The sequence below is a fragment of the Scophthalmus maximus genome, chromosome 7, assembly GCF_022379125.1.
Source record: "Scophthalmus maximus strain ysfricsl-2021 chromosome 7, ASM2237912v1, whole genome shotgun sequence".
In the NCBI taxonomy this organism is placed as follows: domain Eukaryota; kingdom Metazoa; phylum Chordata; class Actinopteri; order Pleuronectiformes; family Scophthalmidae; genus Scophthalmus; species Scophthalmus maximus.
In genome coordinates this window covers 21547774-21574665 of record NC_061521.1, presented here as the reverse complement: position 1 = coordinate 21574665, position 26892 = coordinate 21547774, and the positions used below count along the sequence as shown (strand labels likewise).

The 26892-nt window shown below is 45.0% G+C and overlaps 3 protein-coding genes across 3 annotated transcripts; 2 read left to right on the top strand and 1 right to left on the bottom strand.

Moving 5' to 3' along the window:
• The first annotated feature begins 19 nt into the window (after nt 1-19).
• dennd11 (DENN domain containing 11) lies at nt 20-6942 on the top strand. Its single transcript, XM_035642955.2, has 9 exons — nt 20-471; nt 1159-1258; nt 1377-1535; nt 2099-2252; nt 2360-2498; nt 3068-3199; nt 3292-3442; nt 3739-3807; nt 3927-6942. Exons 1-9 carry the CDS (start codon nt 21-23, stop codon nt 4120-4122), a joined length of 1551 nt encoding a protein of 516 aa, XP_035498848.2. The 5' UTR covers nt 20; the 3' UTR covers nt 4123-6942.
• Nucleotides 6943-8353: 1411 nt separating this feature from the next.
• On the bottom strand, nt 8354-12338 carry agk (acylglycerol kinase). Its single transcript, XM_035641571.2, has 14 exons — nt 12068-12338; nt 11935-11974; nt 11162-11241; nt 11000-11075; nt 10749-10874; nt 10558-10652; nt 10376-10445; nt 10059-10138; nt 9897-9954; nt 9643-9793; nt 9421-9518; nt 9206-9276; nt 8990-9074; nt 8354-8875 (listed from the first exon to the last, which is right to left on the bottom strand). The coding sequence occupies exons 1-14, from the start codon at nt 12175-12177 to the stop codon at nt 8741-8743; spliced, it is 1275 nt and encodes a 424-aa protein (XP_035497464.2). The 5' UTR covers nt 12178-12338; the 3' UTR covers nt 8354-8740.
• A 360-nt stretch (nt 12339-12698) lies between these two features.
• Nucleotides 12699-26456, top strand: nup205 (nucleoporin 205). Its single transcript, XM_035641562.2, has 42 exons — nt 12699-12781; nt 13806-13948; nt 14095-14266; nt 14363-14507; nt 14607-14766; nt 14911-15139; nt 15262-15426; nt 15556-15731; nt 15836-15952; nt 16164-16301; nt 16452-16602; nt 16872-17077; nt 17210-17392; nt 17698-17748; nt 18117-18326; nt 18433-18670; nt 18772-18961; nt 19120-19240; nt 19411-19492; nt 19650-19814; nt 19937-20061; nt 20204-20318; nt 20612-20761; nt 20895-20969; nt 21112-21269; nt 21371-21451; nt 21574-21765; nt 21883-22084; nt 22181-22279; nt 22395-22543; nt 22638-22829; nt 22969-23090; nt 23303-23435; nt 23743-23869; nt 23999-24072; nt 24195-24323; nt 24580-24706; nt 24837-25009; nt 25106-25235; nt 25462-25590; nt 25728-25798; nt 25908-26456. The coding sequence occupies exons 1-42, from the start codon at nt 12754-12756 to the stop codon at nt 26058-26060; spliced, it is 5976 nt and encodes a 1991-aa protein (XP_035497455.2). The 5' UTR covers nt 12699-12753; the 3' UTR covers nt 26061-26456.
• Nucleotides 26457-26892: the final 436 nt, after the last annotated feature.

Sequence of the window (26892 nt, the reverse complement as noted above, 5' to 3'; positions counted from 1 at the left end):
CCTCCGGAGGCAGCCGCGCCATGGTGAAGCAGTCGGACCGAGCCCCGCTGCTGGACTGGGAGGAGATCCCACCGCCCGAGCCGAACCGGGCGGGCCCGCTGCCGCCGCCGCCGCTGCCGCGTTCGCATTCGCAGCCGCCGCGGGAGAAGGAAGACGCCCCGGCGGGGAGAAGCTCGCAGCCAGCCGGGCCTGGTCCTGGTCCTGCCGGGCGGAGCTCGACGACAACAACCACCACCACCGCCGCCGCCGCCGCCAACCGCTGCGTCCCGCCCGGGAAGCGAGCGACAGCTGTCGTCGCCGGCTGCGGGGACGGAAGCCCGGCGCGCCCGCGGACCTACCTCCGCCCGGCGGCGGAGCCTCCCGGCGGCGCGGGCGGCCGCGTGCCCTTCCCCGGCCTGTCGGCCAGGGATCAGTGGGAGGAGAAGGACCAGATCGTGGCCGTGTTCGTGGTCACCTTTGACACGAGATCAGGTGAGAGGACGGCAGCCTCTGATGTAATATCCCATAATATGTATATTATATTTGGTGTATAATGAGCTCTAGTGTATTATATATTCAGACATGGGGGTCAGGGATGTACAGTAGGGGGTCATCGGAACAAGTACAATAGTTTGTCAATCCATTGTGGTGAAATATCCCTATGTTGGATGAGGCAACCCCAACAAAAGACAGAAGTGAACTCCCTTCATCCAGTAACTGAAGCTCAAGCTGCTGTAAGGAGGGAATCCATCCCATTTAAGATTTGAAATGAATAGATCTTTTGCAGCAATACAGTTTGATTTCAACAGACTATATTTATAAGGGCATCTGTCAGTCAAACACAACGGAGGCCCCAGCGTCGCACAGTATGTGTGTTCAGAGTTCAGTGTTTAGAGAGAGTGACAGTAGCTGAGTCAGAGTTTTCCTGCGCCGTCCCCGTGACGTCTTGCCGCTGCAAGGGGACAGACTGGAGAGGAAGTGGTTAAGAATGAAAGTATATGAACGGCGTGGGAAATAACTTCATGGTTTATTTTGTGTGTGTGTGTGTGTGTGTGTGTGTGTGTGTGTGTGTGTGTGTGTGTGTGTGTGTGTGTGTGTGTGTGTGTGTGTGTGTGTGTGTGTGTGTGTGTGTGTGTGTGTGTGTGTGTGTGTGTGTGTGTGTGTGTGTGTGGACGGCAGGGAATATGGTCGAGTGGTGCCTGCCTCACGACGTCAACCTGGACGGAGTGGAATTCAAGTCGATGGCCAGCGGCTCCCATCGGATCACCAGTGACTTTATGTGCGTCCAAAACACCTTCAAATGGACCCAGTGTCCCCTGTCAGATGTCTCGTCTGTCCCCTCCGTCCGGTGCTTACTCCCGTTCTCTTTGTCCTTTTCTCTCGCCTTTCGTGTCTAGATATTTCCGTAAAGGCCGTTACTTCGGGCTGGCCTGTTTCGCCAACATGCCCGTGGAGAGTGAGCTGGAGAGAGGCGCGAGGATGAAGTCCGTGGGAATCCTGTCTCCGTCCTACACGCTGCTTTACCGCTACATGCACTTCCTGGAGAACCAAGTCAGGTGAGCGACTCACCCCCCCCTTTGTCACCTGTCCTTTCACTTTTTAGTTTTTCTGTTCACCATTATTTTTTAAAAATGTGTTTACAAGTTTCTCTATATAAGCCCACCTCCTGTCCGCGCTCCTTTTGTCTGAATGTTCTCATCTATTATACATGAACCCAGAGTCCCAGTCACAGCTAGAGCACATTGACATGCAGTTTTTTGTATGAAGACTTAAGCACAGACGGCGTCTCTTCTTCTCCTCAGTAACTCGCTGCTGCCGCTTCAAAACCTCTCACACAAACCCTTATTGAGTATGAATAAATATATACAGGAGAACACTTCCATTGTTCAGGTGCAGAATACAAAAGGGACTGAGGTTACGAGCGATCTGAATTGATATCATCTTAATGATTTTGCCGCCTACAGTTGGTGTGTGTGGTTACTGTGGCTTCACAGTAGCACACAGTGGACATTTCAGAACAAGTGGTGGATACTGACCAAGCCCAATTAGTATTCTTGCCTCATGGACGACATAAATAAATGAAAAAGATTAAATTCCTTCTCCTCTTCTTGTCTCGTAGACACCAGTTGCAGTGTCCGGGCCAGTATTCCCCACTGGAGGCCTTCTACGAGGACAAGAAGGCCGTCCTCCCGCCGACAGGAAATGGCCTGGTCACTGCCTGTCCAACCTGGAGTGTTACCACCATCAACCGCTGCATGCACCCAGAAATGAAGGTGCGGTAAATCCAGCGGGACACTCTTGTAGTGTTGCACGTTTTTCTCAAAATGACAACAACTAAAAAAAATATATATAAATCCCTCTGTCACTGCTCCCCCTGCAGATCACCCACCCGGCCGGCTGCATGTCGCAGTTCATCCAGTTTTTCGGCGAGCAGATCATGGTGCTGTGGAAGTTCGCCCTGCTGAGGAAACGTCTCCTCATCTTCTCCCCGCCGCCCATAGGTGTGGTCTGCTACAGGGGTGAGCAGCGTAAATGCAAAAGGCCGACACGCACACACACCACACCACACCATACACACACACACACACACACACACACACAAAAACACGCACACACCACACACACAAAAACACACACACCACACACACCACACACACCACACACACACACACACACATACACACACACACACAAACCACACACACCACACACCACACACACCACACACCACACACACACACACACACACACGTAAACTGCTTTCTGAAGTCTGGACATTTTCCAGAGTGTGAGAGCGCAGTTGTCACCAAATTGCTGCTCCTGATATTTTGCTGAACTTTTCCCTCTAGCCACCTAGTCAAATTTTTCGCCGTTGTGAACAAGTCTGACCCCGACTATGGAAAATTATCAGCCCCAATTTTCCCGCACATTTCCGGAGTTCATGTCTTAAAAAAGCCATAGAATCTGGTGGTTTTAAAGACAGATTTGAATTTCAGGCAAATGGCTCATAAAGTTATGACTATGCTAAATCTTTCAACCCAAAATAAGGCTTTGTGTTTAATATTTTCCTTCACCTGTGCTCCCTCAGTGTATTGCTGTTGCAGCCTGGCCAACGTGTCTCTGCCCGGAATCGGCGTCTCTGTGCCCGAACTACGGCCTTTCTTCTACATCAACGTCGCCGACATCCCCACCCTGGAGACGGAGATGTCGTATGTGGCCTGTGAGTGGGGAGGAGCTGTTAAACTGTTGATTTACCACCCACTCATTATATACGAGCGCATTTTTTTAATGTTTTTTTATTTATTTTTCCAGGTACCACAGAGAAGATTTTCGAGGAGAAGAAGGAGCTGTACGACGTCTACATCGATAACCAGAATGTGAAAACGCACAGAGGCCACTTGCAGCCGCTGCTCCGGCTGAATGCGGCGGATAAGGAGAAGTACAGGAAGCTGAGTGAACAGAGGTACCACTGCAAAATGCTGCTGGAGAATCAGAATCAGAAATACTTTATTGATCCACGGGGGGAAATTTGGTTTTGTTACAGTTGCTCCAACCAATAATAGAAATGCAAATATATACATACCTAAAGTTATATTGCGAAATAAACTGTACTAGACTTTTGATCAATTACAGTTTGTAAATGACAGGGGTTTCACACATTAGCTGTTAATTTGAGGTTTGTGGTTTGTGGTTTGTGGTTTAGGCAATGTATTTCTCAGATTTTTATATTGATGGAGGAGGATTTTTTTTCTACCTCAGGCAATTGTTGCTGTACTCTCAGGAGGTGGACGGAGACTGCACGTCAAACGAAGAGGATCTTTTCATCCTGTGAGTCCTTGGCCGGTGTATTCCCAGTTTTAAAACAGTTTTTCCATTGGTTTTGTATATTTTGTAATGTGATGCAAAAGGACCACGGCGTGACGCGGTTGTCTTTACTCCCGTCCCAGGTTCTTCATGGAGCTGAACAACCGCATCTTCCAGACACTGACCGAGTTGGCGGCGAGCGCCGATCCCATCCTGACCGCCGAGCACGTGAGAGCCATGGGGCTGGATCCCCAGGGCGACCGCACCTTCCTGGTCGACCTGCTGGAGGTGTACGGCATCGACGTCACCCTGGTCATAGACAACCTCTGTTGTTCCTGAGGCTCCTCCCCCTCACTCACTCACTCACTCAGCCTGGTAAAACTCAGGATGTCACTGGATTATTTGTGCCTTCAAGGCCCACACACACACAAACACATACACACACACACACACACACACTGAAGACACTGCCTCCACCCCTGGGGCGTCATCTGTTGCCTGCTGTACCCTCCTGGGTGTGTGTTTCCCCCCCGTGTGTGTCTCACCTGACCTGTGGAGACTGTTTCCGGCCGGCTGTGGATCATAAAGACACTAAACGTCGGTGCACTGGTCCACAGTGGCTGCCTGCGCACCCTTATAACCACATCTTACATCACTCCGTACCGTGCGGGTCTAAATACCTTTTCATTTGGGAATTATAGCGTCCGTGATGTGCGACAGAACTCAACGACTTCCCGGACATCTGCTGTAATAACCGTAACCTAGGTGTTAGAAATACGTGTCTTTGCTCTTGTGACGCTACTGTTTGGAGTCAGAAAAACAATGAAAGCTTTTTGACCACTTTATTTGCCTTTAAAAAAAGAAAGCAATATGAATCTGTGTCGGCTGAAAGTATCCGCCTTTTTTCATATATATATATATACATATATATTCAGCCACACAATCGTATGCTTACTTTTTCTTTCACGACTGAAAGGGAGAGGTGAATTTAAACTGAAATATGCTGAGAGTGATGTCCTCTTTCCTTTTTTTTATTAAGGGTTGATTATTCTGAAGGGACAAGCTGCTTCGTTCACCTTTTTATGCACCTTCAACACGAGGTAGATCTGAAAGTGTCTCTGTTTGATCGGTGATGTGAGGAGGGGGTGGGGGGCGGGGGGGCATACTGGGAATGTTTTGTCATGTTGTGCGACTAATTTGTCGAAATTGACAAAAGGGATAATTAACGAATGTGACTCGATATAACACTAACTCGTTGTCAATGCTGCACCTTGTCCACCAGTTGGACAACTTCCTGATGCACACAGTGATCATGCCTAACTATGATGTTTTTTTGTTTTTAATGCTATGTTACAGTCTGAGCCAGCAATTTGTCGTGTGTGTGTGTGTGTGTGTGTGTGTGTGTGTGTGTGTGTGTGTGTGTGTGTGTGTGTGTGTGTGTGTGTGTGTGTGTGTGTGTGTGTGTGTGTGTGTGTGTGTGTGTGTGTGTGTGTGTGTGTGTGTGTGTGTGTGTGTGTGTGTGTGTGTGTGTGTGTGTGTGTGTGGTTCGTCAGCGGAAGCTCAAACAGGATCCTGTTGAATGAAGAGTCCTTGATGGAGCAGTTTGTAGTTCACTTGTTTATTCAGCCTCACAGAGCTCCTCTCCCGTTGTCTGTGTCTGTGACAAAGAACCCTTTATGTTTTTTTTTTGTTTGTGGCGATCTGATAATGACATGTTCAGCTGGAGCTTTAACTCCCCCCCCCTCCGTCTGTCCCAGCTGAGGGTTTCCCTCGATTCTTTTCAACACAGTCCCATTCAGAGGATCCAGCTCCAGGGAGATGGGGCCAACTATGTCTTTTGAATGCTGCTGCTGGCAGAACCGGTTCACTTCATCCGTCACATCGCCAGTCGGAGCGATAATTTGTTCCACATTGGAACACGTGAGGCTGAAGTTTGGAGTAGTGGTCCTCAACCTTTCTAATGGGCTCCCCGATGCAAGGCTTAAACACCAAGTCGTTTTAAAAAACCTCCACCACAGAGGTTATGTTTTGGCCCCCTTTGTTTGTTTGTTTGTTCGGCAGCATTACGTTAAAAAAATGAATTATGACAAAACTTGGTGGAAGGATGGGACAGGGGCTACTTCCTTAACATTGCAATATCAGATGTTTGTTTTGTTTTTTAACCTTTTCACTTATTTCCCAGCAAATAATTCATGGATCTTGATTTAAAAAAAAAAAAAAAATCTGGCATATTTAGGGGACTGATATCTAAGAGTTTGTGCAATGTTTTTGGGTGCGGCTTGATTTGAATTTAAAGGTAGACTGTGGGGCCCTGGCGAAAGTACGTGCACTCAAACTTTGTCACCCTCTTTCTGGACAAATTGTTATTGGCACCGTGTGAAAGTCCACAGGCAGCCGCTGGAAACCACAGTCAGTTTCCTTGTATGCACAAACATACAAAGCCAACTCTGATTCTGATAATTCTCTAGTAAACACTGAGTTTCCCAATATTCTGTTTTTTTTAATTGTCACATTCCAAACAGGCTCCTTTGTGTAAGTTGTGCTTCTTTCTGAGTTGGTTTAAAAAAAAAAAAAAAGTGCATTAAGTGTTGAACATGAAAGAAAAGGGCACTTGATCTTTGTTGTTTGAACGGGGCCTTAAGGAAATGACTCGTTACTGTTTGTACGTCAGCGTTATTTGCTAAAAGATTAAGTTCACTGATCTGAGCACGTCTGAATGACCTTTCTGTCTCCAGTGAAACCTTCTGACTCGGGTTTCTCGCCTCTGACTGTGTTTGCTTTACAGGTGTATGTTCAAATGTACAAGGGAATGTACCCGGCACACACACACCACTGTATAAAATCCTTCTTTGTGTCGTTCAGAGCTAAATGAATCGTTTGTACAGCGTGTCACACACTACTGATTGTCGAAGACAGCAAACGTATTGCACACGTGCAGCGGCACATCCAAAATATAGTGTAACTTGTCTTCTTCTCGATTGTGACGTAACTCCAGATTATTCACCGAATAACATCGAAGTCTTACCTTGACTAACGTGAAACACTGTAAGAGATGTCGGTGATGTACTCACATGAACTCAATAGCATGAGCAACTGTTCATTTCACTGTGCTGCCACTGTAAAACAATAAAACACTGATACTGGTTAAGTGCTATCTAATCCTGCAGGACTGTGTTTCTTTTTTTCTTAATCCTAGTCTACCTTCAACTACCTAGGATATAGAGATGCCGCAAAAAATGTTTTTTGTTGACTTTAACCTTGAACTATGACCAAAAGGCTCCAAAAGTTTATTTGGAGATACAACCCCAAGTCCTAAGTAATATTTCCAAAGAGTTTACCGAAAAATCAATCCATGGGTTTTTGAGTTATTACACACACACACACACACACACACACACACACACACACGGGTGAAAACAATACCCTGCTTCTGGCTATGCCGGTGCACAGGGTAATCATTTGCAGGATAAGGATAATCTGGACAACACACAGTTTCTTATCTTCCCTCAGCATTCCCCAGTGGTACAAGTAATATTTTTAGATGTTTCAAGTAAAAGCAGAAACACCAAAGCACAAAAACACTGTTAAATATATTATATATTATTATTATATATATAATATATAATAAGCACTTTGAGATTGCTTTGCTTATATATAAATATATAAATATAAATATATATATATATATATATATATATTTTATATATATATATATATATATAAATATATATATATGAATTATATAAAGGGGCACTCCACTGTCTAATCTCTAACGATGCACGATATTTCATGTCCTCCACCAAGTAGGTTTTATTTTTGCCTCTGAACGTTGGTTTGATTTTATTTGTCAGCAGGATTATGGAAATTAAAATACATATTTTAAACAATTTCCCAGTGAATGATTCATGGATCTTGATTTTTAAAATTTGGCATATTTAGGGGTCTGATATCTATGAGTGACTGCAAATTGGTACTTATGTTGGTATTCTCTCTGTTGAGTGCCATTCTAGTATTTAAAATGAAATGAAATTCATCTGCATATTTTACATCTTAACATTTCAAGTGACTAGTAACTAAAGCTGTAAAATAAATGTTGTAGAGTTAATAGTACAATATTTCCCTCAGTACCTTCAAAATGTTCTTATATAAGTGTACACTCCACCCAAAATCCCTTTAAAGATTAATTTAAAGATAATGATTTTAAGAGGCCTGCAATGCAGCCACACAGCTTAATCCAGCAGATTTGCACTCTCACCATCTGTCAGATCAGACCCAGATTCACCAGGCACGGGGCCAAACTCCAAGCTCTTGCAACACATCCAGAATCCTTCAGTTCAGCCCTATTCCTTTACGTTCATCCACATAAAGTACTTCCCTCTCGTCCAAACTCCCAAATCCCAGCAGCTAGTCGCATCTTGCAACTTGTGCTTGACCTTCCTGTCTCAAAGACAAACTGGTCCATCACTCTGGTCCTTGGTCTTCCCCTTCTCACCTCAGTGGTGGAATTTGCTTCATAACTGCATCTTAAACCTACAGTAAATACTAAACATCACACTGAAAACACTCTGCATTGAAATTGACAGACATCATTTTTATTGACCAAGTTCAAATATGATGATGACCATAGTAAACGATTCAGTAAATATTAAGTCCTTTTGTGAGACAACCTACACGTTTAAAGAAACAAAAACCTTGGTCCTTTCACATACGACAGCCTGTAATATAATCCTCTTCATAACTGTTTCAAATAATAATAACATTTTATGTTAACATGTCGTAAAACAGACTGTTCAAACTATCAATGCTTCCTGATTGTTTACAACTGATGGCAAAGCAGAAATCTGCTTTTCAAAATGAACTCAAGATTTTCATGACATCTGGTTCTTTTGCTTCGTTTCTCCTGGTGTCAGTTTTTTCTCCATTTTTTTCGTCTTCTTCCCGGTTTTCTGTTTTCTCATCACTGCGCCTGTGACAGGAGCTGCTCCCGTCGCTCTGCACTCATGAAAAAGCGCAGTTTCCGCGGCAACAGCATCACCTCCACAGGCATGGCTTCGTACTCCTCGTTGTCGATGTTGTAGACGCCACCGGCGCCCTTTGGAGTCCGAATACACAGTTAAATGTCAACACAAAAACTACTGTACCGAGCTTTAGAGAGCAGATTGACATATTAGATTAAATTAAGAAAATCACTTAAAGGGTTTTTGACCTCTGGCAGCTGCAGTCGACAAGCGCCGGCTTCCAGTTTTGTGGCGTCTTTAGTGAAAACAGTTGGGTCCTCTTCTTTTTTGTTTCTATGGGGAAGAACATAAAACTTACTTTAACTTAAATTTGCATTAACATGAATCTTTACAGAATGCCTCTTGCCTCAATGGTATCCCGTTTCCTACAGACCTAAAAAACAAAACAAACAGCAACTACTGACCCAACAGTGATGAACTGCCCCACGGTGAAGTTGCCTGGCTCTGCACAAATCATCAGGGAGTCATTGATGCGCTGCAATAAAAAAATAAAAAATATTTGTAAAAATTGAAATGTTGATTAATGATGGTATTTAATAGAATCATGTGAACATTCAAGTGCTCAGAGTTTTCTAAGAACAGGTACAAGGTTTTATAAATCTAATTATTTTGAGCTGACCCTCTCCACAGGGTTTTTGTTGTGCGTTTGGACAAACAGCTCCAAAGTTGACAGCTGCTTCTCCTCCCACTTCTCCGGCTCTTCCACTTTTGGAGGCTCTAAACAAACACACACACATAAACAAGCCCCAAAATAATTTATGTAAAAATCAGGGTTTCATTGTGGGGATTATTTTTTAGCCAAGCTACGATCCAAGTGTCCACACTGTTCCACTCAACTCACCTTCCACAGGTGGTGAGTAGTAGTTTTTCAGTCTGCGGATGATACGGTGGAGCAGATTTGGCCTGGGGGGCTTATTATATGGGGGCAGGTCAGGGGGCCGCAGGCTGGGAGCCAAGCAGGACACAGAGACTTCCCGCACCAGGGGCCACTCCTAGGGGACATTACACAACAACGAAAGTTAAAACCTCAATATTCGTGGTTTAAAGTTTAGAGACTCGATATGTGCATGTGGCTTTAGTTTCCTGTTGCCTTACCCTTAGAGTACTGAACCAGTGTGCTGCATTTGTCTTCAGTGGCCCGAGGTACCAATATCTGTATGGGGAAATATCACGGTTTAGTGATAAGTTTACAGTATATATTGGAGATAATGTCATCATCGTTAACCCAAGTCTACAGTCTGAATGAAGTAACCTTACTTGCTGATTGTTGCAGCCACATCTCTGAAAGCGCCCCAACGCAGTCCCATCAGAGCAAAGACCGGCTGCTCTTTCTCCCCCTGAAATCATACAGAAGACGCACACACACACGTTCGAATTACAGTTAAGGTGCTAATACGGTTCCAGTTAAGGTGCTAAAAGATAATTTACTTTCATCATCCTAAGAATGACATGTTATAAATTGGGACAATATTTCAAAAGGTATTAAATTATCCATTAATTTGACAAGAAAACATGAAAGTATCTGCATGCAAGACAAACACTAAATTCATAGTGTTAAGAAAAACAAATCTCACTTTGATTTGAAGTACATCCAGAGGTACGGTTTCTCCCTTCAGTATCGACAGAGTTGCAGATGTGATGTCTCTAGGAAATATAATATGAGTATATAAGTTTCTTACAAGGAGATCAATAATAAATGGCTCATCGCGATGTTGAATCTCAGATCTTTAAGTACGAATCTGATTAGATGACTTACTTGACCTTGTTGTCACTAAGGAGGTGAAGACTGGGACTCAGGGAATTGTGAGAGCCCAGTGGAATGAATCCAATCGGCGTGTTACTGAAAGAGTCCTGTAGTCAGAAGAAGAAAAAAAGAATAAATTCTCCTCATCTCATGCAGTTATTATTAACCACAATAGATTAACACAATTACAATTTAGCACCAACCTGATCTGGCCTTCGCAGTAGCCCTGTGACGACTTCCTGCAAAGTGCCGTCCCCTCCGGCCACAATCACCATGTCCGTCTGTTCCATGAACTCCATCAGCTTTTTTGCCTGGCCTTCATAGTCCGTCTGCAGATGAGTAGGCAGTGTATAATCATCGTGTCACTGCCCCACGATGTAAACCCAACTGGAGGGACTAACAACTCTGATGGATTCCAAAGGGAGAAAGAAAACCACAACAACACATAGGATACCTTTACGACTGTGACCTCCACTCCAGCCAGGTGTAAAATAGGAGCTGCATTCTTTTCAAACAGGTTGTTGGCTTTCCTGGGGGAGATTTAGACACAGAGTTCTTTAAAAAAAAATACAAACAAAACTGTCAGTGAGAGGTTTTGAGATTTGTGTCTTCTTACCCACTACAGGCTGCAGGATTCAAGATTACTGTCGCTTTCCTCAGCCGCTCCTGCGGTGCGATCTGTTGACGCCCGAATTCCTACAGGAGATTAGGAGCACTTACATCACACAGTCTGTATTTCATGGACAAGGGACATTTTGAACATGTGTAGAATAAGTCTATATTGTAGTGTATATTATATTTCGATTCTCATCTCATTATTTTGGTTTGTAGGGAGCCCCCCTAGGTTCAGGTGAGAGGAAAAATGTGTAGTCCATACCCACAGTTTTGCAAATATGTACCACTGCTTGGTCCAAACCAAACACACAGCCATAACGATAACGTCCATAATCATAGGATTTCGGTTTTCATTTTTTGACAAGACATTTATGACAAGACATCATTGATCACTGCTTTAGTACATTAAGGCACGTTAGAACATCCCCAAGCGCACAGTTTTTTATAAAACACATGGAATACAAAAACTTTGGGTACAGATTACAAAACTGTGGGTACGGATCACAAAATTTGTGGGTACAGATCACAAAACTGTGGGTACGGATTACAATACTGTGGGTACGGATTACAAAAACTGTGGGTATGGATTCCAAATCTGTGGGGACAGATTACAAAAACTGTGGGTACAGATTCTGAATCTCTTTATTTCCCCTCTCACCTGAACCTAGGGAACTTTTTGTGCTGCTGTGTCAAATTGGATTTCCAGTGGGATCAATAAGGGTACACATTATGTAATTCGACACATTAAATGGAAAAAGATTAGTGATGTCTTACCCTGGCCACTAGACACGCCTCTCTCCGCAGAAGACTGTCACTATCAAAAAAAAAACAACACAAAATATGAGACACGTGTGACCTGTGATCTATCCAATCCGTGTGAATACACCATACATGTAGAGTTACCCACCAGTGTTTACCATACAGCCAGTAGCCCCCGTATGACAGGACGCACACAGCAAACGTGGACTTCTTCCAGTGATTCCGCAGAGTCCGAAACACTTTCACGACCCGAGCCATTCTTCAGATTAAAACGTCTCCGAAACCACCAATATTTGTAACGCGGTGCTACGTTAACAGTAAGTTAAACGGTCACGAATGACAATTTTCCATTACAGCGGTCAACGACTCGCGTCTGTCAGACCGGCGTGGACATGTTGGTGTAACGTCAAAATAGTACGGACCAACACAGGGTCGGAACCATTGGTGCCATATACGTGTTTTCAGCAAAAACACCTGTATTTCTTTATCCAGGTATCATGGAAAATTATATTTTAAATATTTTTTAATTTATGAAGCAGAAAATCTAATTCATTCTGACAAGAAACGATTTTAAATCACGTCTTATTTAATCGGCACCGGTAAACTCCAACGGGCTTCAACGACCCGAGGACCTCGCCTGAATAAAAAAAATACACAATTGCGGCAACTTTTAAAATATCTAACCAACTTAATTGCCCAGTATATAGATTCGTTTACAGGGGATGATTTTTTCTTCTGATAATTAGTGCAACATATGTTTACAGAATTTTTATTTTTTTAAATTTCACACTGGCACACGCCCGGAAAGGTCTGTCCCAATTCTCCGAGCGTATCATGGCGGCGCAGATGGCGGTAAATTCGGGTATGTACCACATTTTCTTCTGATTAACTCAATTGTGTTAATCCCTAGTGGCTATCGTTAGTTGTTATTTCGTAGATAAGCACGCGCATATTCGCTCGTTGATGCAATATTCGCGAGCGTGTCGTATGTTTTGACCACATGGTGATACATCCCTCATTTTCAGGCTAGCTCTGCTAAGCTAACTAAGCATCTAGGCTAATGTAGCCCGCTCGCAGGTAAACGAATGGTTAGCTAGCATTGATGAAGTAAGAAGTAGGCGAACGAACACGTTCAAACAAACTGGAGCCGGACGAGGGATGCGACTTCACTGTCAAGTCGACTCCAGTCCAGACAATTTGGAAACGAAACTGAAACAAGCTGAGGCTAAGAAGTGTTTGGGTTTTTCCTGCCATTGCAAGTTACAGTGCCTCTGTGTTTTGTTATGGTTGGTAGTCGCTCTGATTTGTTTGTTCAGACCTGTGATTTTTGCTTTACTTAGCGATTGCTATATCTCCCAGAAGCTTTTTGTGTACAATTATAAAATAACTTATAATTACAAAAATGTAATTGAATCAGGAACCTGAAACTACAATGACAAACTTGCGAGGCAAAGACGCACCTGTAGCTCAGACCAATGAGAATGTTTATATTAACATCCCTGGTGTTGTCAATCATATGGTCATCTGTCATCAGTCATTACAAGTACATGAGATGTGAATAAATCTGGACCATATCTCTACTATTCATAAGTGATTAATTTTGTCCGAAAGAGGTTCACACTGATCATAATGAAAACATAAAATAATTCCTGTCAGTGACATCTTACATCAGTTAATACAGGAATTGTTGATTGCATAAAAGAGTATTAAGTTAAGGTGTGTTGCCAGAGTAGAATGCGGCTCTTCTCAAAATTTAATCTGGGTATGACAGTCACGTTCTGTATCATATATGGGATTACACAAGATGCAAAAAGCTAAGGGGATGAAGTTAGTCATGTGCATGTGTGAGGCGACAACACCATTGAAGGATCATTTTCCCAAACCAGGAGCCAGTCTGTGGGGGCCGATGAAGGAGCTGTGGGAGACGGTGGACGGGGCTGTGTTGAGGAGACAGTCGGAGAGCGTCCACCTGCTGGACCTGCTGCTGAAGAAACACAAACCGCACTTTTTGTCACTTTTCAAGAATCCGGTGAGAGGCCGTGCAAAAAGCATTTGCAGTCACTATCATTTCAGATGTGACTGACATAAAAAGTGTTCTTCCAGTGTAACATTGAACTTCCTTGCTGTGTGTTCTCTGAGATTGTAATATCAATAATCCTCCCGCCATTTTTTTAGCCAAAAAGCGCAGAGCAGAGAGAGAAGGTGCGTAAAGCAAGCACAGAAGGCATCGCCATCCAGGGTCAACAGGGGTCTCGTCTCCTTCCAGAGCAGCTTCTGACGGAAGCCTTCATCCTCAGTGACTTGTTTGATATTGGAGAGCTGACAGCTTTGGAGCTTCTGTTGGCAGGTGAAGTGGAAATTTGAAAAAGTCTTGTTCCAATTTTTTGTGAAATCATTAACATTTCACACACTCGAGCCACTGTTAACACTTGTTTTTCCTCAGGTGAGCAGCAGCAGCCTCATTTTCCAGGTCTGACACGAGGGCTGGTTGCTGTGTTGCTCTACTGGGATGGAAAACTTTGCGTTGCCAACTCTCTGCGGACACTCATCCAGTCCCGCCATGGCAAGACCTTCACCCTGGATCTGAGGTAATGTTTTGTTATCTGAAGTAGCAAATTCAAGAAATGAATCCATAGGATTGTCCGTGGTAGATTTTTTTCCCCGTTGACCTTTTTTTTCTCCGTCAGTGGGGAGCTGGTGGCTTTGACGACACGTTTTACAGATGAGCTGATGAGCCAGGGTCTGACAACACGCATCCTAACCTTGGTGTCCGAGATCAGTGTGACACGTGAATTTGAACGGCTGCAGAAGGAACGCGGCCTGGGCAACGAAAAGCACAGGAAAGAGGTGTGTTAATTTAAAACAAAGATAATTATCTTATCATTTATTTTCAACCGTACTGGGTAACTGCCAGTATGATAGCTTTCTGGTCACTACAGAAAGATGGAGTGTAGGAATATGGACACCGTTAACTCCCACTCCTGTCTCCAGGTTTCTGACCTCATCAATGAATGCAGACAGGCGCTGGCCGATAGCCTGTTTTCGTGGACCTGCCAATCACCCTTGACTAAAGATGACACTCTGGCTCTCATTGGCCACCTGGAGACGGTGACAGCTCAAGCTGACGGCTCGTTGGACAGTGTGAACCAGGCTCTGGTCATGGCTCTTCTCTACTGCTTGGACGTCAGCTTCGTGGAGCAGGGGACTGAAGACAGAGAAGGTGGCTGCAGCATTTTAGATACACATAATGTCTGCAATGTTTCGCAGTTAAGCATAACATTGCCAATAGATTCAGTGTTTTGCTTTTACAGCTGATGAAGGTGTGTCTCTGTGTTCTTTTAGATCTGCTCCAGGCACTGCCGTTGCTGACAGAGAGGCAGTACGTAGCTGCAGTGCACAGTCGTCTGATGGACGTTCAGCCGTGGAAGCTTCCCGGCCTGCAAGCTGTGTGTCGACTGGCCTGGGCTCTGTCCCTGAGGGTCCTTTCCCAGCTTCCACAGGGATCTGGTAAGGCTTCCATTTCTGGGACTACACATTAAATAAGTCTTCCATGCCTTAATTTGAAGGAACACGAGTTTTGAAAGATAATAGCCATTTAAATGTAGTTTATTTGTATGCATGTGTTGTGTTATGTAGCTCTGGTTGAGTTCACTGAGGCAGATGAGGCACTAGCTGACCAGGCTCTACTGGGGGATGTCTTCCTGTTCATGAGGGAGGGCATGCTCGGATGTGAGGGTTTTGCCCAAGAAGAGTTTTACATCCGTCGCCTCCATTCACTCATCACAGACTTCCTGGCTCTCATGCCAATGAAGGTGAGAGATGTAAAAGTAGTGTCCACCACTACCAATGTTTTCCTGATGTAAAAGATTGATTTTCAACTTGTCAGAAGTTAAATTATTAAATTTTGCCGTCACAGGTCAAGCAGATTCGTAACCGTGCTGATGAGGATGCCCGTCTGGTGCACATGTCCCTACAGATGGAGAGCGAGCCTCCATCATCGCTGCGCAAGGATTTAGACCACCTCATGTTCCTCGTCAGTCTTTTCTTTCTTTCTTTTTTTCGCATGTACATTTATACTTCAGCTAACATCACCTTTTTACATTTGAGTGTTCAGCATTATCCCAAAAATGGAGGCTCTGATAGCAGGAATAGAAAAAGCATCAGTTCCCAGATGAAAAATGCTGCAGTGGCGTGATTCTGTGGGTCTAAATTTTTATAATTGTTTCTGTTTTGTCTTTTTTCAGATTGGGGAGTTTTACAGTAAAGACTCATTCGGGCTGGAGCTGGGTCTGGAGTTCTGGTGTCCCACAGAGTCTCTCCAACACACTTCCTTGCAGGGATCCTACCTGGGAATGGCCTTGCAGAGGCCTCCGCATAAACAGGTAGAGGACATATTTTCTGCACCATGGTTGTATGTTGTGAAATATAATCCCCACATTTCCCGCAGTTTGATAATTTGGATTTTGTTCTTTTTTTTGCTTACAATCTACTCTCTATTAAAATGTTTTTTTATATACTCTGATTTCATGCAGGTTGTTCTGTCCAAGTTTGTGCGTCAGATGGGAGACCTCCTTCCCTCCACCCTCTATATCTCCTATCTCCACATGCTGAAAGGCCTCGCCAACGGTCCCCAGTGTGCCCACTACTGCTTCAGCCTACTGAAAACTAATGGAGCCACACACAGTAAGAGCTCATTGTTGCTATGACATGAAAGACTTTCAAGATGGAAGAAATATCTGAAATGGAAACCACTGAATGCGTGATTTGCTGGTTGGCCTTTTAGCAAGGATTCTTTTTTTCTGATTCCCAATCTTGCCAATCCTGCCATTACAGGATTGGCAGGATTACAGTATTGACTATTTCTGAGGTGCATGTGTGTTCAGTAGTGTGAACATTGCCCTTTGATGCATGTTCAAATGAGGGCCAGCTAACTTTTGTGTACATGTGTGCAGGTGACAACCTCCAGGGAGTTTCAGGCAGCCCGGTGTCGTGGGAACATTTCTTTCACTCCCTAATGCTTTACCACGAGAACCTGCGACGAGACCTTCCAAATCCAGACGCCACACAGTACCGCCACCCTCCACTGAGGGGCATCACCCAAAGGGAGATGGAAGGACTCACCTCGTTTTTGCAGTTACTCACCACCATCATTACATGGGTATGGTACAACATTACACCACATTACATGGATCACAAAACAACATCAAGATTTTCACTTGGCATCTAGGCATACCGCATTTTTATCTAATAGTATTGGGTTCTTGTGTTTTTTGTTTTTTGTTTTTCCCAGAGTGAAAATGCTCGACTGGCGTTATGTGAACATCCTCAGTGGACTCCAGTCATAGTAATGCTGGGGCTGCTGCAGTGCAGCGTTCCACCCGTCCTCAAGGCAGAGCTCATGCTCTGCCTGGCAGCCTTCGGGAAGTCACCCGAGATCGCTGCTTCCCTCTGGCAGTCACTGGAGTACACACAGGTCAACCTTTTAAAAATTACTAATTAACATGGTATTAATTACTCAAAAGTTTTTTCATTTAATATCTGTGAAATGCCAAAGATCCAGTCAGTTAAGAGCTGTCATTGTGGAGATAAAGTGCTAAAGTTTTATGTTTTTTTAAAAACGTTTTTTGTTTAAAAGAAACTAATGTGATATTCTTGTCTAAAACATTTGCTTCCTGTGCCGTCATATTTTAGTTTTGAGTTTTGCAGCATGTGTTGTTACCTGTGTGTTTGTGTTTGTGTCAGATCTTCTGAAACTCTGTAACTCGTTTTCTACCACAGGTCCTGCAGACCGTTCGAGCCCCAGGACAGAGGCAGGCAGCTGGAATTGAGGTGAGTGAGTGTGAAAATCTTTCCCTGCCAGTTTTGAGATTCGAAAGCACATAAGGATGTTCATTAGTTGTTGGTTAATGACCAAATGACGACTTGGAGCTGCCAAGAGGATTTTTGAGTTTTCTGTGCAAGAAGGCAACACTTAACTAAACTCAAACAAGCTTGTTGTCATATAAAATAATTTGGACCGGAGGCAAGTAAGTTATTTATCTTATGTTATGTTATGTTATGGTGGAATGAGAACTTTGCAAGATTCTGTTGCCAATCATAGATGACTTATAAAAATGATGTATTTTATGTGAAGAAGAGTAAAAACTGATCTTTCATTGTGTAAAAAAAACTGTCTGATTGGTTTCCTCGGCTCTCAGGTGGAGCTGAATGAGATTGAGTCGAGCTGCGAGGAGTACCCTCTGACACGAGGCTTCTGTCATCTGATCAGCACGTTGGTCGAAAGCAGCCTTCCCGTTAATTTGGGGGCCGGGCTGCGAGTGCCGGGCTTCCAGCCCTACCTGAACTTCTTGCGCGACTCCGTGTTCCTCCCCTTCCCCACCAGAGCGTATCGCTGCCCTGCTGAGAAGGTAGAGTGCTCCTCCAGTGTCTTCTACTTGCAGATGTATTCTCTCTCCACTACACAAACATCAGTTCATTTTTAAAAATTTTAAATTTCCTTTTGCCGTCTCTCAGTGGGAGGTAGCTGATTCCGTCCTGGAGGTGTTCCACAAGCTGCTGCGGGACTACGAGCCCCAGCCGTCAGACTTTGTTCAGGAGATGGTGGAGCTGCAGGGTGAGCAGGTCTCGTCCTACAAGCCCCCCGGCCACAGCATCATGTTCCATCTGCTCAACGACTCGCCCACACTGGCGCTCTGCCTCAGCCTCCTGGAGGAAGGTGTGCGCCAGTTGGACACTTATGCACCTTTCCCCGGTGAGAGAACGCACACACTGTCACCGTCAGATAAAGAGAAATAGCAGATGTGTGTGTTTGTTCTGACAACACGCACCATTACTGTCCCCTCCCCCCTACAGGTAAGAAACACTTGGAGTCGGCGGTGCTGCACTGCCTGTGCCTGCTGGACCTGGCTCTGCAGAAGGAGGTGGTGTTCATGGATCTCCTCAGAGAGAGCCAGGCCTCCCTGCTGGTTTCCCCCTTAGAGCAGCTGCTCCAGGGTGTCAGTCCGCAAACCCGTCGGGCTGATCACATTGTCAGTATTGCCAGGTTAGTGCAAGCAGGTGTTTGATTTTTTTCTGTCTCTATCCCCTCTGTACTACTTGGATTTGAAATGTCTAGCAGTAATTGTAGTTTATGTGTCAAATAATTATAAAAAGCTGATTGTCTCAGAATGAGTGAGGAGAACCCTTGTTTGTCCCCTGCAGGTTTCTGTATCACGGTAGCACCAACCCAGAGGCTGCCTTCCAAAGTGCCAAGATCCTGCGTCGCATTGCCAACTACCCCAACATTCAGAACAGGCTGGTGGGAGATTTCACACATGACCAGGTAAAAGCAAATCTGAAGGTTAAACCCTTTAAGAAAACCTTTTTCTACAATTAGCTATATGATAGTTCACAAAAATAAGCACAGGTGTGGTGTTAGTTACCTTCATTATAGTGATGTCATTGGAACTTGTGATCTGGTATGAACATTTTTTTTTTGTCTCTGCCCCTCAGACAGTGAGTGACAAACTGATGGCAGGTTTCGTAGAGTGTCTGGACAACGAAGAGGCAGAGGAAGGAACAGAAAAAGAAGATGGTGAGTGAGAGAAGTTCCTTATCTATTACTTGTTGCGTGTTAAACTTTTCATAATCTTAAAAACTTCTACCATCTTCTCCATGTCTTTATATAACCTGTGTTTTTGGAAGAAGCATGCTAAAATTCTGCTTCCTCAACACTGCCGAACTCTTTATAGACTCAGACCCAAGGAAAAAGATGGTGAGAATCCGACATGAAACCCAGATCCACATTCTGAACCTGCTCATCACCTCCCTGGAGCTCAAGACACCCAACCTGGCTCTTTACCTTCTGGGCTACGAGGTGAAGAAGGCCGTGTCCTCCACCAACCTCCAGGACCCAGGTCAGACCACGACTTTTACCACTGACATGTTGGTTTTGGTTGCTGTAGTGATTTGTTTGCGATATAACGGGGGATTCTAGCTTTTTACTTTGTTTACGTCACAATGCTTGCTGTGCTTACAGGCGTGTTGGGATGTCCACGGAGTTGCCTGCACGCCATCCTGAGTCTGCTGCAGAGAGGCACCGAGAGGAGATCAGGACCGGTGCTCACGCAGGAGGCCCCTCACCTGGCTGAGCTCTGCTACCAGGTGATAGTCAACCTCTACTCAAAATGACTATAAAGTGGCACCATTGGCTGGAAGACCAGTAGGCTGAATTTAATGTGTGGGCTATCACGTTAACCAGATTCATTCTCGTTTGTCGTCTTCTGCCACTGTCTTCCTTTCTCAGGTGATCTACCAGCTGTGTGCCTGCCCCGACACATCTGGACCCACCATGCGCTATTTGAGGACCAGCCAGGACTTCCTGTTCTCTCACCTGCAGCACCTGCCCTTCATCCTGCCCGGTGAGCACCAGGGTCACTGCCGATCTTCCTTGGATCTAGAAATAAAACAAAAGCATTAAGGATGTGATGAAGGGAAGGAAAGAAACAAAAGAGGGCAGGAAATGGCCTGGTGGTGGTATTTGTGTCCCTGCTCAAAGAAATAATGAATATGAAAAAACAAAGTCAGGAAACTGCAGAAAAAAATGTCAGCTGTGACAAAGCTGTTTATGTCACTGATCAAATGTACATGTGTAACTTTAGGAAATACAGTGACAGTAATTGTTCATCTGCTTTCTCCTCCTCCTGCTCCGCAGGCGACCAGATCGCTGCCCTCTCCCAAATGTCTTGGCTCATGAAAACCGCCGCGATCGAGCTTAGAGTGACGTCACTGAACCGCCAGCGTTCACACACCCAACGCCTTGTCAGCCTCCTGCTTGACGACCAGCCGCACACTCAGCACACAGGTATGGCTTGTGTTTCTGAATACTCCTAAACAATCGACTGTAATAGTTACTGTTCTTAAAGGAAAGATTTAAATGGTCTTTTAACGAAAATTTAAAAGAGCATTACAATTTGCCTCATGAATTTTCCTTTCAGCCGACGGGGAGTCGGGCATGGAAGAAGAGACCAGATCAGTCAGCGGTTTCCTGCATTTTGACACAGTTTCTAAAGGTTTGTGGCATTTTAGTTAACACATTAAATGTTAATAACTGTACTATTCACATTGACTCTTGATTTCATTCAAGACTCTTGTTTCTCAAGAACCACACCACTGACTTTCACTCGTCACCTTAACCTCGTTTGATGCCGACAGTGCGCAGGAAGTTGCTGAGTGTGCTGGACGCCATCGACTTCAGTCAGGACATGCCCGAGCTCCTGCAGCTGGACTTCTTTGAGCGAACTCAGATCGAGCAGGTGATCGCCAACTGTGAGCACGTCAACGAGCACGGACACACCGTGTGCAACGTCAAGGTGGGTTTTTCCAAGGTTGAACATTTCACTGTCGGGGTTGTTTTTCACATGTTTTTTCTTGCTGTTACATGTCATTTAAATGTTGTAATTTTTCCTCACAGTTGCTTCACAGAGTGCTGGTTGCTGAGGTGAATGCCCTGCAAGGAATGGCAGCCATCGGACAGAGGCCCCTGTTACTGGAGGTGAGTGAATTTAAAACTTAAAAAGTGACCTACATCATATTGAAACAGCATTTCTCATCTCTATTGCTTTGAATCCTTTTTTCTAACCTCATTTCTGTCCCCCTGGTGTGTGTATCCTAAAGGAGGTGAACTCCATCCTGCAGCAGGTGGTGGAACGCAACCGCGTCCGTCGAAGTCTTAGTGCAAAGCGCCACGCGCTGCAGTCCTGGAGAAGCCTGGTGGAGACACTGCTGACCGCCTGCCCCGCCGACCTCATACCTGCCGATGACAGGCAGCTCATCATCCGAGACCTGCTGCTGGACCTGCACGACAAGGTCAGTGAGGACGAATGTCCATAATGTCCAGGAGGATGTTTGACTGTGTAACTGTAGAGTTTTGGATCCAAAGATTGTTATAACGACTAAATAAAAATGTTGTCCTGCTTTGTCCAGGTATTATCCGACGATGCAGCTGGAGAACTGATGCCCATTGTTGCCGGGGCAGTCTTCACCCTGACAGCCCACCTCAGCCAATCAGTGCTGTCAGAGCAGCAGCAGGGGGTGGGATTAGAAACGAGTTCGGGCTTTGCCTCCATCGCCAACTCCGCCCTGCACCTGGTCCTCCGCAAACTGCTGGACTTCATCCTTTGTACCGGTGAGTGACGACATTTCTCACGTGGATCACATTGTGTCGTGAGGATAAATCTTGGCTTAGATTCGATTTCATGACATGTTTTTTTTACACTTTTAGGAGGTGGATACCAGCGTCTGCGTGCTCACCTGTATGGCTCTCTGCTGTACTACCTGCAAATCGCCCAGAAACCCGAGGAACCAGACACTCTGCAGACAGGTACACTCGTTATTTCATATTTGATTTGTGCAGGCGTTTTCCGACAGAACCATTTTTACAGATATGTCGCTTTGTGTAATTTTCCTGAAATGTCTTATCATCATCTGGCCTCCAGCTGGGAAGGCAATGTGGGAACGACTAACTGCCCCCGAAGATGGTTTCTCCAAACTCCAGAGAGAGAACCTTGCCATCATCGAGAGTTACGGCAAGTCTCTCATGGAGGTTGTGTGTCGGGACGCCTGCGACGGCCACGAAATTAGCAGGGTAAGAGACATATAATTAGATTATAACAATATATTGAAGATTTTGAATCTTCATTAATGTTTCATCAATTCCCTCCCACCCCCTCATCTGTCAGATGCTGGCCCTGGCCGTGCTGGACCGGATCCTGTCGATAGACCGTCAGAATCAATGGCTGGTTTACGTCTGCAACAGTGGATACCTGCGGTCGCTTGTGGAGAGTCTGAGACAGGACGACGCCGCCCTGCAGAGCCTGCTCACGCCTCAGCCGCCGCTGCTCAAACCACTCTACATCTACGAAAGCAAGATGGTGAGGAGATGTGGACCCCTGAGATGCGGACCCCTGAGATGCTATCAAAGCGACTCCAACAGCACCAATTAGAATATGTCTGTGCTAAAGCCATGTAAATACAGGATCATGGACAAACTGTGTGTCCGTGTATTTTCAGGCTCTGCTGACTCGTGTGGCTAAGACAGGCCAGGGAGCTGTGGAGCTGCTGCGCTGTGGACTAGTGGTGCAACTGATGGAGTGTCAGGTGTTTGATATGATACCTGACAGAGATGGACACAGGTAAGGGTCTGGAAATGGAAGGAGAAAGTGTTCATTTAAAAAAAAATATATATATATATCTTATACCATTTAAATGCCCATTTAAAGTAAATATTCCTAGAGGAAAAAGTAAATTCAGCCCTGAAATTTTATCTTTCTGTTATTCCATTACTCTTACTGTTCTGTTCTTAAAGTATTCCGGATGTTTGTGTTTGTTCCCCTGTGTCCAACAGGGGGATGAGGGACCCGTCAGGCTTCATCCCCAGTCCCATGGACCGCTACAGGCAGATTCTCCAGCCCACCCTCAGACTCTTTCAGGTGATCCTGACCTCTACCACCATGAATCACCAGCAGGGGGCGACGCAGGTAAGCGCCGAAGGAGGTTTTGATATTTCAAATAAAGCTTGTACAAGGAATTCCCAAAAAATCAGTTTGTTATTCATCATTGAATCCTCATATGCTGCCTCGTGTCTTCAGTGGCTATGTTTAGCCCAGGTGGGATTAATGCTTCATGTATTTGTCTGTGATCTGCTGGATAGAGAAAGCAAGATTTGAGAAGTGTCATCAGAGTGCCAAGAAATTGTGTGTTACTGCGAACAAGATCTTAATTTGATAAAATTACAAGCTGTTTTATAAACATACGATCTAACTGTCTAACCCTGTTTGTGTGTAGGTTCTCCAGTGGCTCATAGTCCACGCAGACACCATTCAGTCCCTGTTACGCTGTCATGAGCTAAGCACGGGATCTGTGCAGCAGCTTTCTCTGCTGACAGGCATCATCAGTAAGACGGCTCTGCCAGGTACAAAGAGTGACTCTGTCCTTTTCCTTCACTTTGCGGTGTTTTTTACTTCAATTCTGCAAATCACACATTCCCACGTCAGCGATTCAGCGAATGATGGTGTTGATTGTGAACCACTTGTTCACTCAGGTGCCCTGGAGGTCGGTGGGGAGGTCAACAGTGCTGCTCTGATGGAGTTCCAGGGTCACATAAACAGATTCCAGGTAAGACACTTTCCTCTGTCATGTTTTTGAAAGGTCTCACGTCCCCATCGTCCTGCTAATGCTCCTTGTTTTTCACGTGTGAACTGCACAGTTGGTGATATGCATCATCCATTTTTTTTTAGCGTCTGTGTCTGTCTCTGCTCGGCTGTCTGGTGGGGGGTGAGCGGGAGAGGCTGCTGAAACAGGCTGAGATCGCTGTGCCGGGAGATTCAGCAGAACAACGAGAAGAGATGGAAGTGGCCATGCAACAGGTCTGACAAAAAGAATCATATAAATAAATGACTGTTTAGTACATTTTTATACCTATAATAGTGTCATTTTTACGAGTTGCTAACGTGTATTTTCAGGGACTGATCACCTTTTAAGCAGCAGGAATTAACCCAGTGTACATTTTCAGGCTGTCAAACAGTTGGAAAAATAGCACTGGAGTCTTTTATCAACCGTCTTGATTATTCATCAGTGATGCATTGTGGGTGACCCTGAGCGGCGCTGTCCTCTGTCCCCTAGGTGTGTGCCAACATCATGGAGTACTGCCAAACGCTGCTGCTGCAGAGCTCAGCCCAGGCCCAGTTCAGCATCTGCCTCTTCAGCCCGTCGGGCAGCGAGCCAGCTGGCAGGGATGGAGGACGCACAGGTCGGTGATACTCATACTGACGCAGAGGACCAGGAATTCAGTATTAGTCCTCTTCTATTCCTGTTTAAGTTCTCTGAAAGCTGATATATCGATTTAGAAATCCAGAACCTCTTTTCTTTTTTTAATTAAGATCTTTCCTCCACTGTGCCGTCAATGGCATACTCCCGAGCGCCCAGCCTGGGTCTGGTCCTGTACCTGTTGAAGAACAGCGCCGCAGACTTCTTCAGGTTCCACCAGAGTCACAGACAGAGCCTGGGCAAGCTGCAGAGTCTGGATCAGCTGCCTCCTGATGAGCTCAAGGAGGTAATGATGTCTCACATTGAAGAATTTTATCTTATGCATCTAATCGGCTCCGATATGCTTTGTCCTGAGCTCTAAGCACAGACTTCCTCTCTGTAGTTGTGCCAGGGCCTGGTGACGGGCCCCGGAGGTGTGGAGAAGATCTCTTCTGTCCAGAGGAGCTTGTTGGCCAAGAGACGACTGGTCCAGCTTGTCAACAACAGAGCCAAGCTGCTGGCCCTTTGCTCCTGTATCCTCTGGCCGCTCGCAGCCACAGTTGTAGTGACATGACTAACAGCATCAGACTTAAGTGATGTTGTTGTTTTATTAAATCCACTTTTCAGAACAGCAGAATTAAAAATAGCACACTGTCCATCCCTAGTTATTGTATGTTTGTCTCTTCAGTTAGCTGAAATAGCAGCATGTAGAAATGTCACGTCCTGGCGTTGTTGTGCCTTGACCTCCCGCTTTCTCAGACGTCATCGAGACGTGTTTGTTTGTGTTGTGGCGCCACCTGGAGTACTACCTGTTGCACTGCACCCCTACGGACCCGAAGGACTCCCTGTTGCCTGGCGCCAGTTTGTACAGATCACGCCTAACAGATGGTGAGAAGATAGTATTAGATATATATTCATATGTGAGCGGGGGTGAAAACAAAAACTATAAGAATTGCGTATTGACCTGACAAAACTTGTTTGTTAATTCATTTTTTAATTTATAATTTACTTTTAAATTTCTTCAGACTCTTTTGGCGTGCTGCAGGCGAGTCGTGGACTCAGTCTGTCCCGAGTCAGCCAGCAGGATCTAGACATGGTGAGAAATCTTAACGTGTCAGCAACTCGACATATGCTTGCAGAATCTCTACAACCACATTATTCCTGATTGCAATTTGTCTTCTGTCTGTCTGTGTGTGTGAGCGCAGCTGAAGAGCGACATGGTCGCAGGTTTCGGAGAAGCCCTGCAGAGGAAGCTGCTGGAGGTGGAGGGCTTGTACAGCCAGGTCCGCTCCCGATACACCTTCATCCAGGCCCTGGTTCGCCGGGTCCGGGGCCTGCTCCGGCAGCCCAAGAGCTGAGACCCACACACACAAACAATTGCACACATACACAAAAAGACTGGCCCGAGACCCCAAAATGCCCCTTTGCTTTATTAAATCAAAACCTCTGCCGAGCATAAAAAGATGAGCAACACCAGGAAACTACCAAGGACAACACGCCTGCTCCAGCTCCTCTCCTGAGTATCGTGGGATGATGAAACCACCAACACAACACAATGATGATGAATTCTGTGAGACCAATCTTGAATATGTTTGACTAATGCTGCGCAAGAAGCGTTTACTTTGAAGAAGTGAAAAACCTTATCTTGCAGAAAACACTTATGGAAGTTTTACTCGTTAAGAAGAATTGATAGTTTTGTTTGATCTGATATTTTTTTTCTTGAGTGAAAATAAACATTTTCTATGTCTGTTAAATATTTGTCTAGTTAACGAAGACCTCACAACAAACCACTTACATTCAAACCAGATATTAGCGAGAGATTTTGATTTTGTTAGTAAACTGGAGTCACTGTCTCCTGACGTAGTTGCTGGGTGAGTAAACTTCCTCATTCGAAGCTCAGTTTTTCAGACAAGCTTTAGATGTCACAATTTCTTAGGCTTTTACTTTTATCACTTCCATCTTCAAGGTCTCGACTGATTCCTGACAAACAGCAATGAACTGACTTTGGCGTCCGCTGGTGACTCATTATGAAAATCGGCTCTTCAGGAGAAGCAAAACAAGGAACCAAAACAAGACGTCTCTGAGTGAAAGTAACATCCCAGTGACAGTGACCAGAAGCGTCAGATGGGGTTTGACACATGATTGGAGAAGCACAGCGGTAAAAAATGGAGCAGTAAAATGACACCACAA

Coding starts and splice junctions, on each gene's coding strand:
- agk (XM_035641571.2), bottom strand. CDS start 12,177: ATGGCTCGGGTCGTGAAAGTGTTTCGGACTCTGCGGAATCACTGGAAG. Junction 10,875..10,999: donor TGGAGGTCACAGTCGTAAAG/GTATCCTATGTG, acceptor ACTCATCTGCAG/ACGGACTATGAAGGCCAGGC. Junction 8,876..8,989: donor GTCGACTGCAGCTGCCAGAG/GTCAAAAACCCT, acceptor CGGACTCCAAAG/GGCGCCGGTGGCGTCTACAA.
- dennd11 (XM_035642955.2), top strand. CDS start 21: ATGGTGAAGCAGTCGGACCGAGCCCCGCTGCTGGACTGGGAGGAGATC. Junction 1,536..2,098: donor TTCCTGGAGAACCAAGTCAG/GTGAGCGACTCA, acceptor CTTGTCTCGTAG/ACACCAGTTGCAGTGTCCGG. Junction 2,499..3,067: donor AGGTGTGGTCTGCTACAGGG/GTGAGCAGCGTA, acceptor GTGCTCCCTCAG/TGTATTGCTGTTGCAGCCTG.
- nup205 (XM_035641562.2), top strand. CDS start 12,754: ATGGCGGCGCAGATGGCGGTAAATTCGG. Junction 17,393..17,697: donor AGTCACTGGAGTACACACAG/GTCAACCTTTTA, acceptor TTTCTACCACAG/GTCCTGCAGACCGTTCGAGC. Junction 18,671..18,771: donor CACTTATGCACCTTTCCCCG/GTGAGAGAACGC, acceptor TCCCCCCTACAG/GTAAGAAACACTTGGAGTCG.